Source organism: Cydia fagiglandana, chromosome 11 (assembly GCF_963556715.1).
Source record: "Cydia fagiglandana chromosome 11, ilCydFagi1.1, whole genome shotgun sequence".
Taxonomy (NCBI): Eukaryota; Metazoa; Arthropoda; class Insecta; order Lepidoptera; family Tortricidae; genus Cydia; species Cydia fagiglandana.
The window spans coordinates 10,490,876-10,511,644 of record NC_085942.1 but is presented as its reverse complement, the minus strand read 5'-3'; the positions used below and the strand labels follow the sequence as shown (position 1 = coordinate 10,511,644).

At 38.4% G+C, this 20,769-nt stretch overlaps 2 protein-coding genes across 2 annotated transcripts in view; one reads left to right on the top strand and one right to left on the bottom strand.

The window, feature by feature from the left end:
• Positions 1-5,247, top strand: part of LOC134668991 (multifunctional methyltransferase subunit TRM112-like protein) — a 246,289-nt gene extending 241,042 nt beyond the window's left edge. The window contains exon 2 of the mRNA XM_063526507.1: positions 5,234-5,247. The gene's annotated coding sequence lies outside the window, so the exon portion shown is untranslated. The remainder of the gene's footprint in view (positions 1-5,233) is intronic.
• LOC134668995 (BAI1-associated protein 3) overlaps positions 1-20,769 on the bottom strand; it is a 116,142-nt gene that overhangs the window by 80,662 nt on the left and 14,711 nt on the right. The window contains exons 3-4 of the mRNA XM_063526512.1: positions 9,554-9,746; positions 3,527-3,746 (exon numbers count right to left, since the gene is read on the bottom strand). Of these exons, the coding sequence (XP_063382582.1) occupies positions 3,527-3,746; positions 9,554-9,746 (413 nt within the window). The remainder of the gene's footprint in view (positions 1-3,526; positions 3,747-9,553; positions 9,747-20,769) is intronic.

The window sequence follows — 20,769 nt, the reverse complement described above, 5'->3', positions numbered from 1 at the left end:
CTCCCGGCTCCCCGCCACCATAGAGACTGGGAGCCAGACAATGCCACTGGGGGATATGCAAATATTCAGAAAATGTATGAATTTTAATACAACATAAACATCAAATAACTAAAAGTCAAAAAACGTACTTTAGATTCGAAAAATCACGTTGCGTCCTCTCACACAACCTAATAGCACGTGGCGACCGTTTCGATTGAATGCGCTGACTGAGTGAAGGGGGCACCACTGTCTATCACTTAATAGCAGCGGAGTGGTATTTTGTCTATTAGATAAACCTACAGAGCAATAGTTACTTTCCACCCGCAGTTACTTTTGTCCCCGCTCTCCCCTACATTTCACTTGAAGAAGCATGCAATTTTTTCTTAGTAGCTAGGTAGTATAACTAAATATATATACAAACTGAAGCTAAGCTAAGGTAAGTTATATAATAATAACATCATCGGAATACACATATGATTTTAATGAAATTGTCATTGAATTGATTTGTGCCTTATCGAAAGCCCTATTGATTAGAGTAGTACCTAAATAACGTTTTTCATTTGACGACTTCTGTATTTATTCGGTTTATTTAGTTCGAGTATCTAATGAATTCGATTATTTAGTTAATTTACATTTAAGTACGTCACATGTGACATGAAGAGACAAGGAGAGCAAGATAAAATATATTGTTTTGTCTTCCTTCTTTCAATGGAACTTTTTTAGAGTTTCTCTTCCTCAAAGGAGGCTAGTGGTTAAGACGAAACTCAAAATACTCTCATTTGCATCTTAAAAAAAACAGGATGGGTCACTGACCTGTCCCGGTAAAGTGAGGTAGTGTGCGTGACGCGTGCTTGTGTGTGAAATGGGGTAATTTGACAGAATCTGAAAATTTTCCCCGGGCATACCTCACCTTAAACAGTTTTTGACAGGGTTTCACTATGACTTTGATGCATCAAGGCGGCAAGGACGCGAAAATGGAAATTTTGTTAATTGCCTCTCTATCGCTCGAATATGCAATAGTGACAAGATTTTTGTATTTCGCGGTAGGCCTTCAGTTTCTGCTAGTAAGCGCCCGCCCTCTACCCAAAGTTTTGCGTAATATTCCCCCAATTTACCTACGTTTCATATTGCGGAGTCTCTGGTAGCAGTCTATGCCTGGCACGTAACCGACCTCTGGCCGGGCCGTAGAGTGGAAAACTTTGTAAAGATCACTCCACCCATACATCCTACCGAACTTCAATGGAAATAGAGGAACGGTTTTCTTTTCTTTCCTGCGACGAACGCAGATGGAATTGTAATTCTGTATCGAATGCTTCTTTAAAAAGATGTAAATATATTCCAATTTAACTAAGTACGCTTATTACCAGCGTTCTGTAAATAGAGCACAATATTCAAATCAAGTATATGCGATCAAAACAGATAATTTCGTTTATAGTAATCATAATCATGACGGTAAATGCTCAATAGTTTACATTCGATATTTGAAATATCAAAAATAGGTTGGTACTCCTATCTAGGCACCTTAGTCTGATCATTATACAAATGATACCGATGTACAATGGGGTTGGCCGGTGGAAGTTTTTAGCAGATGGCGCCATCATAGCTTGCCCCGTCAATCCCTAGAATTATGTCAAATTTTTGTTTTTTTAATACCCTGGATGCCAGCCCTTTAAGCCAAATCTCATAGAAAAAGGGGCAAGCTATGATGGCGCCATCTATGCAAACCTTTGACAGTTGCCGACCCCAGATATTAAATATTTTCAATTCTTTTATTGTGATATTGGTTCCCGTTTGCAAAATTACGTGCAATTGCAATTGTATCTTTAAGATGTGACCAAGCACGAAAAAAATTCTTAAGGTAAGGCTATATTTCCAAGTCTCTTTAAAGCAAAAGTGAATAGGTTGTTACTACGAGTGACCCTTATCATACATTCTGTCGTCACATGGCTCAAGCGAGACTAGGGTATATTATCACTTTAAAGTACTTAGAATATTTCCCAACGTGGTCGGGCGGTAATAAAGTAGGTAACTAATTTGTAAGACCGAAGTGATCCTATAAGTGTTCCGTGAACAAAGTTTTGTACGGAATAAAAAACTGCGCATTTGGTAAGGATCTCGAGGCGCATATGTAGTATATGTACCGATTTGCCTTAGGGCCTTGCCTATTGGGAATATGGGAATAGCAATCTTGGTCTATCATAGTTGCATCATCATGGATGCACATGCTGTCCGATAAAAGCCGTCCGTGCTGTCTATCTATTTGCATCTAAATGAACAGCGCGGCAGCCTCGTTCTGGCCTTCACGTTTCCTTTTTAACACACGTTAACGTCCATAACGGAAAAAGATTAAAAGATACCTGCAGTTGCTTTCAACGGTACTTGAATAAAATGTTAAAGAGTAAACATGTACTGCGAACACTGAACAGTGTTTTCTTTTCATCATAGATAATCGGTGAAAAATGTAATAGGTAGGTAGGTATAGGTAGGTACATCCTACTAATTCTCTATACAGGGTGTCCCACGGCTATGCCACATGGAGGGAAAGTACCCCAAATATTGTAGATGGGACATTTTACTGAAAGAAGACATTATTTTAATTTAAAAAACAATTTAAACTGCATTCATAGATATTGAAATAATTACATGGTTGAATCGGGAATCGAACCCGCTACACGAGAAATAAATCACCCTGTAGCTTTATCATACCGATCGAAAGGCTTCATCATAAGGATTATTTTTTGCTAAATAACATAGTGTCAGAAATAAAAGGAAGCCCACGAATTTTAACATTTTTAATTCAAAATTAATCAATTTAATAAAAATGTAGTCTCATTCTGTTGATACAAAGCCGCACTCTTTTGATTATTTCGCTGAATTTCACATCAAATGTTAAAATTCATGGTCTTCCTTTTATTTCCGACACTATGTTATTTAGCAAAAAATAATCCTTATGATCAAGCCTTTCGATCGGTATGATAAAGCTACAGGGTGATTTTTTTTTCTCGTGCGGCGGGTTCGATTCCCGGTTCAACCATGTAATTATTTAAAAATCTATGAATGCAGTTTAAATTGTTTTTTAAATTAAAATAATGTCTTCTTTCAGTAAAATGTTCCATCTACAATATTTAGGGTACTTTCCCTCCATGTGGCATAGCCGTGGGACGCCCTGTATAGTATTATAGAGCCTATAGGTAAATTTTTGATACAACACTTGATAAACTGAAATAAATGTCATATACTAAGAAAAAGTGACCAAGGCCTCCAGTGCCCCAGGCTGGAATCGAACCAGCATATAGTTATAGAGTTATAGTAGTGTTTCTACTTGATAAAAACAAATTAAAATATTTTCTGAAAATAATTTAATTTATTCAAATACTTCATAGTATACGTACAACACTTGATATTAGCTCAATTACTTATAGGTACATACTTATTATAGACAACTACGCTTGTCGAGCATGTACTGCGAAATCATTTCTAATCTATATTATTGTTTGAGTGACTTAAGTTTTGGGCGTCAGTGACCCTAATAATATTTGAGACTAACCGTTTGCATCTTTGGCCTCCAAGCCATCCGCTTCGATGACCGTGCAGCCGAGTACGACCGTGGGCGGGCGCTCGCTGCCGGCCGCCATGATCGCCCGCGCGTGCACCTCGGGCGCGACCCTGAACGCGCGCCGAGCGTACTCCACCATGTCTTCCTTGTACGCTGCGAACTGCCCATCTGGGGCCGGCGCTCCCACTGCATTCTCAATGCAATACAAGACCTGAAACAAACGTTTTTATGGCAGGTGGCGAACAGCTGGAGGTTAGGTGCGTTATTTTTTGCTTGTCAGCTCTAAGATAATAAAAATCTCACCTATCAGTGTGAATTTTAAATCAAACGGGACAAAAGTACATCTCCACGTATGTTTTTAAATAGCTGGTACTTCTCTGTTTATATATCTATATATATAATCTATATATATAAATGCAAGTGTCCTGACTGACTGACTGACTGACTGATTCATCAACGCAGAGCCGAAACTACAAAAGCCAGAAAGTTGAAATTTGCACACCAGATTGCATTTATAAAGTGTACAAGAGATAAGAAGCGATTTTGAGAAATTCAACCCCTAAGGGGGTTAAAAAGGGGATGAAAGTTAGTATGGGGTTAAAGTTTTCTTTTAAGCTAGGAATTTGAAACTTCGTAAAAAGATATATTATTAAAATACAAGAAAACTAATTTCAGCGTTTTTGAAAATTCATCCTCTGAGGTGGTGAAAAAGGGGTTGAAAGTTTGTATGGATACCAAAAATTTTTTCGAGTGGTGGACTTGAATCTTTGTATTTAGGGATATTATTAGAAGACAGGAAAAGTAGTAGTTTTGTAAAATTCATCCCCTAACAGGGTTAAAAAGGGGTTGAAATTTTTAATCCATGACAAATGCTTAGAAACTTCTTAGAAAGGCATAATAGCCGATAAGAAAAAAAAGTGATTGCAACGTTTTTGGAAATTCAACCCCTAAGGGGGTTAAAAGGGGGGTGAAAGTTCGTCTTGGGGTGCAAATTTTATTTTAAGCTAGGAACTTGAAACTTTGTAAAAACGTATCAAATTTAAAAAAAAGAAAACTAATTTCAACGTTTTAGAAAATTCATCACCCAAGGTGGTGAAAAAGGGGTTGAAAGTTTGTATGGATATCAATAATTTTTTCGAGCGCGGGACTTGAATCTTTGTATTTGGGGATATTATTGGAAGACAATAAAAGTAATTTCAGCTTTTTGTAATATTCAACCCCTAACAGGGTAAAAAAGGGAATGAAAGTTTGTATGGGGTTAAAGTTTTCTTTTGAGCTAGGAATTTGAAACTTCGTTAAAAGATATATTATTAAAATACAAGAAAACTAATTTCAGCGTTTTTGAAAATTCATCTTCTAAAGTGGTGAAAAAGGGGTTGAAAGTTTGTATGGATATCAAACATTTTTTCGAGTGTGGGACTTGAATCTTTGTATTTAGGGATATTATTAGAAAACAAGAAAAGTGATTTCAGCGTTTTGTAAAATTCATCCCCTAACAGGGTTAAAAAGGGGTTGAAAGTTTGAATCCATTACAAATGGTTTTGAAACTTCTTAGAAAGGCATAATAGCCGATTACAAAAAAAAAGTTATTGCAACGTTCTTGGAAATTCAACCCCTAAGGGGGTTAAAAAGGGGATGAAAGTTCGTCTTCAGGTGCAAATTTTATTTGAAGCTAGGAACTTGAAACTTTGTAAAAAGGTATTATATTAAAATACAAGAAAACTAATTTCAGCTTTTTGAAAATTCATCCCTATGGTGGTGAAAACGGCAACCCCGTTTTCACCACCATAGGGATGAAAAGTTTGTATGGATATCATGCATTTTTTCGACCGCGGGATTTGAATCTTCGTATTTAGGGATATTATTAGAAGACAATAAAAGTGATTTCAGTGATTTGTAAAACTGTTTTGTGTTAGGGGTAACAGGGTTAAAATGGGGTTCAAAGTTTGAATCCATTACAAATGCTTTGAAACTTCTTAGAAAGACATAATAGCCGATTACAAAAAAAGTAATTGCAACGTTTTTGGAAATTCAATCCCTAAGGGGGCTAAAAAGGGGATGTAAATTCGTCTTGGGGTGTAAATTTAATTTTAAGCTAGGAACTTTAACTTTTTGGAAAAAAGGTAATAAATTAAAAAACATGAAAACTAATTCAAGCATTTTTGAAAATCATCCCCCAAGGTGGTGAGAAAGGGGTTGAAAGTTTGTATGGAGATCAGATATTTTGTGAGTGCGGAATGCGGAACTTGAATCTTTGTATAAGGGCATAGGTACCTATTATGAGAATACAAGAAAAGTAATTTCTACAACCAACATCAAAATCCACTTGACTTAAAACTTCATACAACTTGCTATTAAAAAAGAAAAGTACTTAATTTCAACATTGCTTGGATATGAAAATTTTAGGTACTAAAGATGTAAAATGTTGAAGATAAGATTCCACGCCGACGAAGTCGCGGGCAACAGCTAGTGGTTTATATAAAGGGAGCAATAGTGATAGAGGTATTAAAACTTTTAAAGTTTTATTTTTTTACAATTTGATGATGAAAATGTCTCAATATTTTTCGTTGCGATAAATTAATTACCTTTCTCTGTCAAGCTCAGTAAACATAAATAAATACAATTCGATACAGTTCTTGATAATGCAGTTAGGATATTTTGAGACATGTTATCAGGGCTAGAACAAACAATAAGAAATAAGAAAAAAACTGTCTATAAAGTTTTTTGTAGCTGCAATGTTTTAAGACGTCCTTTAGCAGTTGCATAAAGCCCCGGCCAAGTGCAAAATCACAAGCCCCTCACAGAAAGTTCAATACCACTCGGCCGGTAACCACTCCACCCGCTCCGTTAAGCCTAAGCTCCATTCTAGTTAGCGTTGGGAGTAAAACCGGCGACAAGTATACGCGATCTGCGATTTATTCCGCGTGTGGCTCACTCCGCGATTTCGTCGCTTTGCTACAGGTAGCTAAAAGTACATCCGTTCGGCCCCAATTTTGGAGTTTGCCATAAGCCGCGCGTGGCGCTGTCGCCACCTAGCGGCCATATCTGTGCTGATCGTAACAGACGCGTTTTGTTAGAGAGTGAGTCTTCTGTACATAGTACTATTATTTATTCTGTGCCGCGGTGCCGGTACGAGACATGTGAAAATAGAGCCAGAAGTTTTTTACACGCTGTTTTATTTAATGGTGATAGCAAACATTTTCCTTTGAAATTTACACAAACTATAGGTATATACAATTATACATGGATGTAAGTACATATACATAATATTATAATATTTGTACCTACTTAAATTTAGTTTCACAAAGATTGCCAACTTTACAAAAATATGAAAGTAAAGTTTTAGGTAAGTACTAGTAGATTACGTAGGTACCAAATACGGGTCTGTAAATAGGTAAAAATATGTTTAGATTTCAAAAAGAATATCATAGTTACCAATTTCATATCAGTGCATGCACACTTGCGCTCATTAATGTAAGAAAAACATTTTCAAAAACTTATTCACCTTAACTTATTCAAACTTATTCACTGTACTAGGCGGTCTCAAAAGTATCCTTGAGATATTTGAGCTCTATCATTTTAAACTAGACAGAAAGTTCACACACAAAGATCTCCACATGGACATGTGTACGGCACTGGTCTTAAACACTTCTTGTAACCTTATGAGGATGTAGAAAACAATTAGGTACGTCACAGGTAAAGCTTGAGGTAGCTCGCTAATGAAAAAATGGCGACGTAAAGGAATGTGTGCTAGGAAGGACGAGGTGGGACTGGGACTCGCGTGCCTGCTGACCGTTAGCGTTGGCAGGGTTAACGACAACTCATTTAACCTTTTAACCCGCCGTAGGCTGATACATATCAGACATACAAAATCGAGCTCATTTCGCTGCGGTCTGATAAATAGTTAAGACAAGATTTCGTGCAACTTCGTAGCAGCGCGCGGCGGCGACACGAGCACGCTCGATGAAAAATTCTATGGCGGTTAAAAGGTTAATAAGATATAAGTGATATAACAGCAACACACTTACCTAAGTGATCATTGTTAGACCTTATCTAGTTGTAATAAGACTAATAATACCTGTCCTGACTATTTCACTAATACCTGTCCTATCGAAACTGTTTGAAAAACTTATGCATTCTAGACTTGTCAATTTTGCCGATAAATATGAGATTTTTTCAGACCAGCAGCATGGCTTTAGAGCTAGTAGGTCTACAGCTACTGCAACTTTTGCTCTACTCAAGGATGTCATACAATGTGTGGATAAAGGACAGCCAGTCGTAGTCCTTTTTTTGGACATGACAAGGGCATTTGACTTGGTTGCTCATCAGAGACTCTTGACAAAACTTGAGCACTATGGAGTGCGAGGAAATGTGCTTCGCTGGATAGAGTCATACTTAAGTCAAAGAACGCAATATACAGAAATTGTTAGGAGGGAAGGCAAGTCTTTAAACACCTACAAATCTAACTGCAGAGAAAATTACTTTGGCGTGCCACAGGGCAGTGTCTTGGGCCCATTACTGTTTTCATTTTACATAAATGATTTGCCTAAAGCCGTAGATTTTCCTACCGTACTATTTGCAGACGACACTTCCGTAGTAATACCATGTACTGATATGCAAACATTTGAAAGTGACATTAATAGAACTCTGAATGCATTAGTCAACTGGCTGGAAATTAATAACCTATCAATAAATGTAAGCAAAACTAGGTATATGCAATTTAGAACTAGTAAGCGTCAAAGTTTGAAGCTAAATATAACTTGCTTAGGTGATTCTGTCAGCGAAAATAAAAGCTTCAAATTTCTTGGTATAGATTTGGATGAACATTTAACCTTTAATGAGCATGTTGATGGTGTTTGTAGTAAAATAAATAAATTTATATTCCCTTTGAGGAAAGTCAGACAAACAGTATCTCGAGAATCAGCATTACTGGCATATCACAGCTACATTATGTCTACACTCAGATATGGTATAATAGTATGGGGTAACTCATTTGATGTGCAAAGGGCGTTCATAATGCAAAAAAGATGTATAAGAGCCATCTTCAAAATGAAACAAATGGAATCCTGTAAGCCAGTAATGCAAAAGAATAAATTGTTATCACTACCATCCTTGTACATATATGAAATGGCTCTTTTTGTTCGCCTCAATGAAACTCATTTTAAAAAAAACTGTGATATGATAAGTTACAATGACCGTATATCTAGACAGCGCAATCTACTATTTTTGCCAAAAACCTGCCTCAAACAAACAGCTAGAAGTTCATTTTATATGTGTATAAAAATATTTAATAGGTTGCCAGCTGACATAAAAGACCTTCCAATCAACAAGTTTAAAAAGAAATTATTTTTATGGCTTAATGACATGTGTTTTTATTCCATACATGAATACTTTGATTATGAAATGGAATAGAAATAGGAATTTGAAATTGTAAATAATGAATTGCATGACTTTTCTAATGTTAATAATTAATCTGACATGTTATTTCTAATATTTTTTATGTTATAATTTTATGTTAGTGCGACTATACTTTAAATTTTGCATGCTACACCAAGCAGGGTATGGTTGAACTAATTAATATGTTATTGTACACCTTTGTAAACCCATATTCAGCAAATAAATAAATACAAATACAAATACAAATAAGACATAGGTAGGTACTAATTAACAGTTCATATTGTCAACGTCGATAACCAGCCGGCCTAGCCTAGGTTACAATCGCTATCGCTTCGACAACGAAAAGCTTTATGTCTCTCTATCACTCTTCCACATTAGTGCAACAGAGACAGTTACGTTTCGATTGCTACGGAGCGTAACCGATTGGCATCTTAGCTGCGCGGCCTGTTCGATAAACTAAATATTTGAGCGTGATTGAAAAAAGGGCTAAGTTTATAGACGAACAGTTTATAGAACCAAAAGACGACTATTGAAAGGTGGTCATGCTAGTTGTTAGCCGCAAAGGGCTATGTTGTAAGCTAGATTACAAGCAACGTATTGCATTATACTACTTTTGAATACCTCTGTATAAAGATGCTCATGCTCCTTATGTGACAGTTGGGCTGACACGCTCGGCAGGCCGAGCTCGTGCGGCGCTGGCGGCGGCCGCTCGGCACGCGCCTCGGCGAGCCGCAACGCCGCCAATCGACGATTCTCCTGCCTCCATGACAGCGCCGTGAACGCCTCGAAGTAGGAACCGTCTGTTTCTTTTACCCTGTACAAAAGGCTTAGATTATAAATGTCCGTTAAGTATGGTTTTCACATGTTGAATTAAGTTCCATGGACATTTCGCCCCTGGTTAACCTGCCTAAGGTTCTATGTATAAGAGGAAAGTATGACAAATGTGCCAAATATGCGTCAAATTTGGAGCATTTGCCTTTTTAACATCGGAAATATTACAAAAAGAAAGCGCTGAAAGCCTGGCGGCAGAGTGAATATTGAAATATATCGTTTCACTATTTGATGTCACCAATCGTTACCTAAAGCCCAGGGCAATATTTGGTATTTTCAATTTGAATCTATCGAGCGAACTTTATATGTACTTTATCTAGTAAAATTTCGTAATTTGGAAACTCTACCAAAGTAAATTAACACAAATCGGTCTGGACGTCGACTAGCACATACCTAACAATGACAATATTGACAATATTCCGAGTAGGTTAATTTATTAACTCGATGACGATGAACTATTGAAAACAAAGTTAAATGAAGATTCTTTGAAGTTCTACTTGGCTGGTTCATATACCTTGTTAAAGAACGTCATTTATTTGTTCAGTAAGCGATATAAAAGTTCGATTGACGATGAACTTTTAACTAGAAGAAGTTTATCATTATAGGTGCAAAATACGAGCAAATGTAATCGGTATTTTATTAAAAATAATATGAAGCGAAGGCGACACACACAGGCGAAAAATCAACAAAAGTCGGACAAAAACAAAAAACTTCTAAGTAGCCCCAACAGGCAAAAACCAATCTTAGCGGGTAGTCCAATAAACAGTGCACGCTACTCGCATAATCATTTTCATGTTAGAGTCATCTACGCGACACGTTCTCATTCCAAAGTTCGACTTGTTCAAAGGCGAATATTTTACTGCTCTGCGAGTGTTACTTATGTGCTTACTTATTTATCGTTTGCTCTCAGAAAATTGTGATTTAATGATGGATACCCTTCTAGGAGGTAATAACCTAATTACTAATAGTTACTTTTGATAGCTATGCTTGCTTGTTTATTATTAAAAAAAAATAAGTGTAATGTCTTGTATTTTTTGCACATTGTTCAACTTCACCAAGGAGAAAAGTACAACTTCCTGATAGATCCGGTTTTGATATTATCAATTTTAGAAACGACAGAACTTGGGTTTTAACATACAACCATTATTTTATGCGACCTTACGCGACGTTTTAACAAAATTTTCATTTTAATCGATGACTAGTGTAATCAAGCATGAGCGCTTAGTCACATTTTTTTTAGGCAAATGGCTATGGAAAAGACTTTTAGTGTCTTCCGATCCTTATATAACAGGACTAAGAAAATTGGGTAGTAAAAAGTCGCTTCCCATATGCCAAAATGTTTTAAATCTTTTAGAAGAACCAGATATTATGATCAAAATTTAATAAAATGTCATAATATAATTGTAATTTTATTTTTATTAATTGGAAAACCTGCATTAATACGATTTCTATAATAATCCTGAATGTTTAGGTTTTGTCCGACTTTTATTGATTTTTCGCCTGTGTGCGACAGTGGCGTATGCTAAATATATCTACCTCCTACCTATCAAATAATGCGCACCTATGTGGCGCACTCATTAACATTTTATGAAAACAGCAAGTGTTTTCTGATGCCGTAGTGGGAGGGATGTTTTACATTATATTACGATACACGTTTTATAAATTGTGCGCAGCTTGGTCATGTCATGTTTCTCAGTGAGCTTGTTTATACCAATAATATGTACCTAGTAGCTCCAGCTCTTATAAAATTGTGAATAGACCTCTATTCTATTTTATTAAATATTCAGTCTAATTCGATTAACGAGATCACAAATTGAAACGGCTGTAAGTAGGTATATACCTGTCTTTGGGTATCATATTAGCATATTACATAATAACAACAAACTATGTTTACCTACACTTAATTCCCGCCCTATAACATCATCGTATTAACCTCGATATTATATTTTAGATTACCTGTAGTTCCAAAGCCAATATTGCCTATATGCAAAGCTGCCTAGGTTTAATTAGGTTACAACAGCCGACTGCTTTGTGGTTTACCCTATTTCCGTCTTTGGTCCCGGTTAGCAAGCAAATTTCATTGATCCAGAACGATTAAATTTACTTGTCAGGTACCTAATACCCTCCCTAACTTGCCTTCAATCCGTTTAGGCTAATACGTAGGTACAATATAACATCAATGTTGTCGTGTTCTTCTGTAACCAATAGTACCTATATTCTAATAAACGGTATTTTGTTATTTATATTTCTTAGCCTGCTAAGGCCTGGGATTGATTTCCCTTTGTTCTTTCAAAACCCTCAAGTTTCGAAGCAGATACAGCGAGCGCAAAACCACGTGGCCATTTGATGAATATGACCATGCATTTTTACAGCTCGCCGTACAATTTATTTACATTTTTACTTAACATCCAAATGTTGCGGAATTTTGAGAACGCTAAATAATACCTACTCACAAAGGAAAATCTAAGGTTGTAGCCTCATTCTGCCCCTTACACGTTCAAGGAAATGAGAGTGATGCCCGCTTATTTTTAGTGTTCCAAGTATCTATGAAGTAGGGATAAGCTTTATGTCGGGAGGTGCGGTGATGAAAACGAAGCTCTGGGACACAGAGATCAAATGTCTCTTCGGAGGCTAAGAGATTCTATACCGCTAGTAAATTCGAGATTGTGAACAAGCCTGCCCGATGATGGACGGAGTCAAGTCGGAGAAGCTGGTAAATATGAATATGAGGACGAACCTCACAGCTTTGTAAAACGAAAGTCGGTGACCCAGAGTAAAACAAATACAAAACACTGACAAATATCCCAACCCAACCACCCAAGTCACGAACTGGTAAGTATAAAGTCGCATGTGGTGCACGTTGTTTACTTTGTGCATAAAATATGCGCTGCCCAGGCATATACAGTTGTGTCGCCCGAACAAAAAGGTCTCTTTCCTCGTTTAGGGTTCATCATCATCATCATCTCAGCCATAAGACGTCCACTGCTGAACATAGGCCTCCCCCATAGGGTTGTATTTATATATTTTGTATTATGAACATTGTTAATTGTGATGGTACTACCCAAATATGTACGAAGGTGGAAATATGCAAACAGTAGGTATGCTAGGTATTCATGTCATAAGAGCGTAAAAATACAACTACCGAATACAATATTATCCGTTTAATAAAATAATAGATATTTATTATTTGTATGTAATTTTTTTTAGAAAAGGTATATTCGAGTTTCTTATTGTTTACCAAATATAAGAGTGATTTTCCTGGCTGTACACATTCATTACAATACAACTACTTAACTAGCCTGAGGAAAAAAGTATCTAGCTAATCTAAACTACGAGTATACTAAACTTCTTTTCCCATGCGTATCAAAACTAGGAAAAACTTTTGCTTTTCTTATGCCGTAGACATATAATGTATCACGTAAGCTTCTAGCTTACTAAACATAACTACAACTTTCGATATCTAGCCATAACGATATACGTACCTTCTAATTCAATAAGTAATAAAAATAAAAACTTATAGTAGAGAGATTTAGGTTATTAAGTCTTCTTTAAAGCTTGACATTTGTAGCACAATTAATAATTTAAGTGCACATAAATCAAATAAATGAATGTAACACAAACAAAAAGTTAACAACCTAATGACAATGCGATAGTCAATTGCTTGATCATTACCCCCATCACTCCATAAATAACTTATGTTCCGGGTAAAGAGGAGGAACTATACAGAGTAAAACTTCTTGTTTTGGTTGCAGAGTGGCTCTGCGGAATAAACAGATTTCCTTAACCATTATAATTGAATTAAATTTACTGATGGCATTGCAATGGTTCCGTAACATCGGGGTACTTTAGCCCATGGGGGTTACTTTGTCCCAAAACAAAAAAAAAGATTGAACTTCCCGTTACGCTGCACGTCAGGACCTATCGATGTATTTCGCGCTATTCATCGATAGATGACCGTATGGGGCGGTGGGTAGAAACAATTTCACGTTAACAACGCTGATTGGTCAGTCCATAATTTCGGTCACAAGTTGTTACCTATAAACTACGCGATTCTATAATGTGCAAACTTTTTCTCGAAACAAAGAAAGCAAATAAGTTTAAGTGTTTGATTGTTATTAATCGTAACAGATATGTATCTAGGATCCTAATGTGATATAAATCATAGAATTTAAGACATTATTGTGAGAAGTATATGTTATTGAAAATCAAAGTATTCTTTGGCTATCGTTTTCGGGTTTCTTTGACCCATGGGAAAACATTTCCTTCAGAGAGAACAGCGACGCAGATATAGTCTCGCTTCATCTACTGAAGCTCTCATAACGGCACGAGATCAATCTGCTAACTAAGAAGACAATTTACTATCGAGGCAGGTTATAAATCGCGATCCCAGGAGCAGCAGCCAGTGGTTCGTCCTGTGCTGGAGCACTGGATGAACCACAGGCTCAGGTTTCAAAGACAGATTCTCTAGATTGTAATGGAATTAATGAAAACAAAGATAAAGAACATCTGCCGCATAAGTTTAATATCTTATAAAATGATTATCAATTTTTAAGACTGATTAGTTACAGTCGACTGTTAACTAAGTGCCTACCTAGTAAAATAATTCTATAGGAAAACTAATTTTTCATATGATAATTATAGTTATATACGTTAACTATTTCTAATGATTATGATCGATAAGTTTAGAAGGTTTTTCTGATTGTTTTGGCAAAGTTTTTATTAAAAAAACCATTTTTAATAGATTTATTACTTTGTGTTGATTAGTTTGCTTTTTTAGTGTAATAAAAACAAATGAATCTTACTACTATGTCCTTAGTTGATATACATGTGTATTGTGTAATAAAAAACAGCTTTCTTTGCGCTTTTATTGCAAACCGTTACGTTGTACTCAATGAAAAATCGATGGCCAAAGAAACCCGCTTGAAAGCGCAACTTTGGCTCAAACTATGCGAAAAATTGAAAAATATTTAGAGGTTGATTTATTAAGTTTTACGTATGTGCATGAGTTGATTATACCCACAATTAAATACCTATGACTATAAAAGTGTCATAATGCGATTAAAATTGAAGTGCTCAAACGAAAAGTAAAAAGTATCTTGATTTTGAGACAAAGTACCCCGATGTTACGGTTCAATTTTTTTTTTATATTGTTTTCCTAATTCATATATTTCTTAAAATTCTGAATTGTATAAGTATTTCTATATTTCTTGACATTGTATCTCACTTTTGTGACATTTTTAGTGATGGCTGTAATTTTTTTTTTGTGTATAGCTTTTTGACATTTTAGTGACGTTTTGTATTTTCTTTTTAACCGACTTCCAAATCCCAAAGGAGGAGGTTATCAATTCGGTTGTATGTTTTTTTTTATTTTACTCCATATCTCCGTCATTACTGGACCGATTTTGAAAATTATTTTTTTGATTGTATGTATATGCATACAGATTGGTCCCGTTTTTGTCAAAATCCAGTTCTGATGATGGGATCCATGAGGAATCGACGGAACTCCTCAAATCTTAAAGGCATACATATGGTGATGTTTGTGTTTTTATCAACAAATCAAGCATATACATTCAAAAACGTGACATTTGATGAAGTGGAACTGCTGATGATGATCAGAACGGAACTCTTCAACGACGCATAGTTCACCTTTGGCGATTTGTCCTCTTCGTTATGTTTGTTAAGCAAGTTAAGTTTTTAAGCCACAATTTTGTCAAGCTTGAGTTCTGATGATGGGATCCATGAGAAATCGAGGGAACTCCTCAAATTTTAAAGGCATGCGTATAGAGATTTTTGTATTTTCATCAGAAAATCAAGCATTTTCATTAAAAACTGTCGCATTTGATGAAGTGGAACTGCTGATGATGATCAGAACGGAACTCTTCAACGACGCATAGTTCACGTTTGGCGATTTGTCCTCTTCGTTATGTTTGCTAACCAAGTTTAGTTTTTAAGCCACATTTCTGTCAAGCTCGAGTTCTGATGATGGGATCCATAAGGAATCGAGGGAACTCCTCAAATCTTAAAGGCATACGTATAGAATTTTTTGTATTTTCATCATAAAATCAAGCATTTACATTAAAAAGTGTCGCATTTGATGTAGTGGAACTGCTGATGATGATCAGAACAGAACTCTTCAACGACGCATAGTACATGTTTGGTGATTTCGAATTTCGATTTTGGCTTGGACTGGGACCCGGACTCATACCCGGATCCGGTTCGGACCCGGACTCGGACTCGGACTCGGACCCGGACCCGGACTCGGACCCGGACTCGGACCCGGACTCGGACCCGGACTCGGACCCGGACTCGGACCCGGACCCGGACCCGGACCCGGACTTGGACCGGGACTCGGACCCGGACTCTGACTCAGAGACCCGGACCTTGACCCGGAAAACCACTATGATACCTAAACTAAATAAACCACTATGATTACCTACCATAAAATGTGGGTATGATGATGCCAAACCCCTCCCGCTCAAACTCCCGTACACCGCACCGCATGCGCCGTTAAGTGGGTTAGGTTAGGTTTGAACTGCGATCCTCACAGAACCGAACAAAAGTGGGTTAGGTTTGGTTAGAACTGCGAGTCTTACAGAAACGAAATGCTACTAGAAAAGTGGGTTTGATTAGGTTCGAACTGCGATCCTCACAGAACCGAACTGCTATCGGAGAAGTGGGTTAGGTTAGCCTAGATAACTACGACCCTTACGGAAACGAAATGCTACTAGAAAGTAGGTACTGGTTTTACCTCCTTTTCTACATAGTGCACCATCTACCATAATCTTTCACCGGGCCCCATAGAAGTCGGTTTTTTTTTCTTAAGAATTATTTAGTGTATGTTCCTAATATAATATATTATATTGTACTGTATGACTACCTAATGTAAGTTAGCATGTAAAAACTTTTCAAACACAATACTGTATTGTTCATGAAATAAAGAATTGAGAATTGAGAAAAAGTCTAATCTGAAAAGATTTTTTATACCTGATCGATGCCAAAGCATACAGGCCGTCTGATGGTGAGCGATGACTTCTTCTTTCTTTTATAACTTGTGCTGTGGTCCCTTGAGAAGCTCGGCAGGTAGTTCGTTACGCAACAGGAATATTTGGATTAAACCAAAAATATCGAAAATAAATGTGATAAAATATAGGTACGTGTAGTCCGACAAGAAATTGTGGAAAATTATTGAGGGCGCCACTTCCTATTTAACCGTCACATTTTTGATTGGTAATTTGCTTAATCATGGCAACAATTTAGTATGGATTCTTTTTAGTTCCAATTTATTTAATTTCTACTATTTTATGTCGCACTATAATTAGACAAGTTGTTTTATTAATAAATATAATTAAAATAAAATATAAAAGTATGCAATAAGTAGGTATAAGTACTTATATTTACAATTTCATTCCATTTAGATATGTACACCTAGACACCTACATTATTTTTTACCGTCGTCATATTAATTAATATAAAAATTTTACCTTCCAATAAAATTTATATTATGTTTCCTGAGACGTCCGAGGTGTTTATTGAGAGAGTTACGCCGCAGTGGCCGATAGATGCCGCTAGCGTCTTTGTAGTCGCTCCGCCTGACGCTGTGACGTAGAATCCCCTTCCTCACCTGCAATCAGAGCTGCACGCGCGCCTCGCTTAGCCGCCATTTCATTGTTGAGGAGAAGTACCGTCGGTATAAAAAAAAAAAGAAACGGGCTACCAGGAAGACATTACTTTCACCTCGGACGTCTCAGGAAACATAATATAAATTTTATTGGAAGGTAAAATTTTTATATTATGTGTTCCGTTCTACGTCCGAGGTGTTTATTGAGACCTGTTTATTATCTCCTGGTGGCGAATCAGCGGGCGCGCGAGCAATAGGGCTACACTTACAGGCTAGGAAAATAATACATACGCATAGTAATTGTAACATACATATGTAATCGCAGTAACTCAATACAATTATGTATTATAGGTAATTGGTAAATATTGTAACCCTAGGTTAGAATCAAACTTTAAATAAATTTGACAGAGACTTCTCAGTTGAGTTCGTGTCCGATCCGCGGATATCCCGGTGGTAGAAACGTCTAAAGGTAGATTCGTTTTGCCAATTAGCTTTAGCTAAAATATCATTAATTGGATATTTTTCCAGCCAGTTTAAGGATGATACCGCGGATCGAAAGCTACCCGGAGTTGATTCAATACCAGCCTCTGCTAAGAGACGTTTAAGCCAACCTCCAATCATCGTGGGTGAGGCAGGCTTGGTTGGGGCTCTGGTTGATACAAATAAGTTAGAGCAGTGTTCCCTGACATTTTCTGTAATTTTAATAAGTTGACGTATCCAGAATACTGGGCTTATATTCTGTTCCGGTGCTTCTAGTAGGGTCCAGTCAGACTGTTGATAAGACCCATTATCAGATTTAGAACCGAATTTTGGACGCAAGGTAATAGATTGAAGGTTATCTATGTAATATTCCCCGCTAGTGTGTAGCAGGGTAAGATCGTGGACCCTGCGACCCGATGCTAGTAGTAAAAGAGCGGCAGTTCTTCTAGATACGTCGTACAAGCTATTCAAGTCAGGACTAGTATTTTTAAGATATTTTATTAGATGTCTCGCGTCCCAAACTGGTGGTTTAGGAGGCGGAGGTCTCGCTACCGATATTGCTTTTAAAATATTCTTAATCAGGGCATTTGAGGAAAGCTTAGAGTCCGATATTGGTTCACACACAGCACTTATAACAGATTTATGAACTAGTATCGTCCGGTAAGCTAACTTATCTGTTAGAAATAGATGTGCGAGATACCTCGCTACATCACTGGGCGGGGGTACCTGGCAGTTGATTTTATTTTTGGTACACCACGATGACCATTTTTTCCATATCGGGGTGTAAGTTTTTATTGTAGAAGCACGCCAATGGGACATCAGTAGACTTTTCTCCTGGTCCGACCAGCCCGGTGTCACAGCATCCCACCCGAAAGGAGCCAGGCCTCGATGTTTAAGTCGTTGACTTGCGGGGGAGGGCGGTTCGTCGATGTGTCTACTAGGACCGCCCGGAGATTGTGGACTTTCAACGGCCGCTTCACAGCTCTCTTCTTCAGGTCTGGTCTCCAGAAAGGTCTGTTCCACTTGGGTGTTATCACGATGAACAGGCCCGACGCGGTGTTGAGGTGATGTAGAACGCGAGGCAGGAGGCTGGGAGGTGGAAATATCCACGCCAGGTCGTAGTGCCAGTAGTTGCTGAATGCGTCGTGATAGTAGGCGTTCGAGTCGAGCGAATCGATTGAAACATACCGTGGCACGACGTGAGCGCTCTCGGAGGCGAAGAGGTCGATGGACGGGGTACCCCAGCGCGCGAAGATTTTCTCCGTGGCTTCTGGGCGCAGGTGCCATTCGGTTACGAAGAGTCCCCTTGACAGTCCGTCGGCCTCGAGGTTGTACCGACCTGGTAGGTAGTAAGGGACCAGATTGACCCGTAGGCGGTCCGCTAGCGTTAGAAGTTTTCGCGTCAGCTGTAGGAGAGGAAGGGACTTGGTCCCGCCTTCGTTTTTTATGTATGCTACGACGGTCCGGTTGTCCGTCTGTAGCACCACCCGGGAATTCCTTAAGCTTTGGTTTTCTATTGACAGCGCAGCGAATACTGCGTATAACTCTTTGAGGTTGCTGTGCCAATTCTTTTGTTCGTGGCTCCACGGACCGCATAACGGCTTTCCGTTGACGACTGCTCCCCACTGGTGGTCCGATGCGTCCGTGACTATAAAGTTCGTCGTTCTCACCTCCTCGTGAATGTGGGTCTGTTGAGTTGCGTTGTCGATCCACCATTGGAGATCTTGCCGGACTGCAGACGGAAGACGAGTAGGGTGACACGGGGCATTCCGTAGCTGTCCGAGATATTGTTGGAGACTGCGACAGTGTAGCCTTCCTCTGTGGACCACGAAGTTCGCGAAGTTGAGACGGCCCAGGAGACGTTGAATCTCCTTCACCGTGAGCGACTCGGCAGCAAGACAGGCCTGCAGGTCGCGACGCAGAGCACTTACTTTCTTTGCTGGCAGCGACCGGGAGTTGAATTGCGTGTTCCACGTGATTCCTAGGAACTCTATGATCTGAGTGGGTATCATGACGGACTTCTGGTAATTTATTTGCCAGCCCAAATTTAATAGAGTTGATTTGGCAATCAATACCTGCTCTAGAAGGGATTTCTTCGACTGATTCGCTATTAGGAAGTCGTCTAGGTAGACTACCACGCGAAGGCCACACGATCTCAGGAAGTGCGCTATCCAATTTGATAAGGTAGCGAATATTTTCGGAGCTACAGATATTCCGAATGGAAGACATGTCATCTGCATCAGCCGACCTTGATAGCTTATCCGGAGGAAGCATCTGTGTTGAGCTAGAATAGGGACATGGTAGTATGCTTGGCTCAAGTCGAATTTGGCTAACCAGTCTCCGGTTTGTAGAAAGTTGTGCATGTGACAGTGATTGAATAGTCTGAAGTGGGAGGTTCTCATATACTGGTTGAGGGATTTTAGATTGAAAATAGTCCTTACTTTTCCGTTGCTCTTCCTCAGCAGGAAGAGGGGTGAAATGTAGCTGGGGGTGAGCGGAGCAGGCTCTAGGACTCCCTCCCGGGTCATGTTTTCTATCTCTTCTGTCATTAGAGGCGATTCCGGAGTGCGAAACTTGTGAAGGACATCTAGTGTAGGTAGAATCAACGGGGGTTTTTTGATAAATGGAATTCGTACCGATGAAATCAAATCTAGAATTATATTCGGAGCTTTTAATTTTTTCCAATTGCTTCGAAAGTGTTGCAGACAACCGGCTGAAAATTCTCGGGAGTCATCTCCTGCGACGAGTGTCGCGGCGTCTCGAACTATCTCCTCCCGACCCCTTCCTTTTAGACCCGGAATCTCGAGCTTTTTTATGCGCGGCGGGCTTTTTGTCCGATTTTTGTTTATTAGCAGTGCGGCGAAAGGCCTTGTCTTTGGGAGACGGAGCCTGAGCAGGGGAGCGCTGG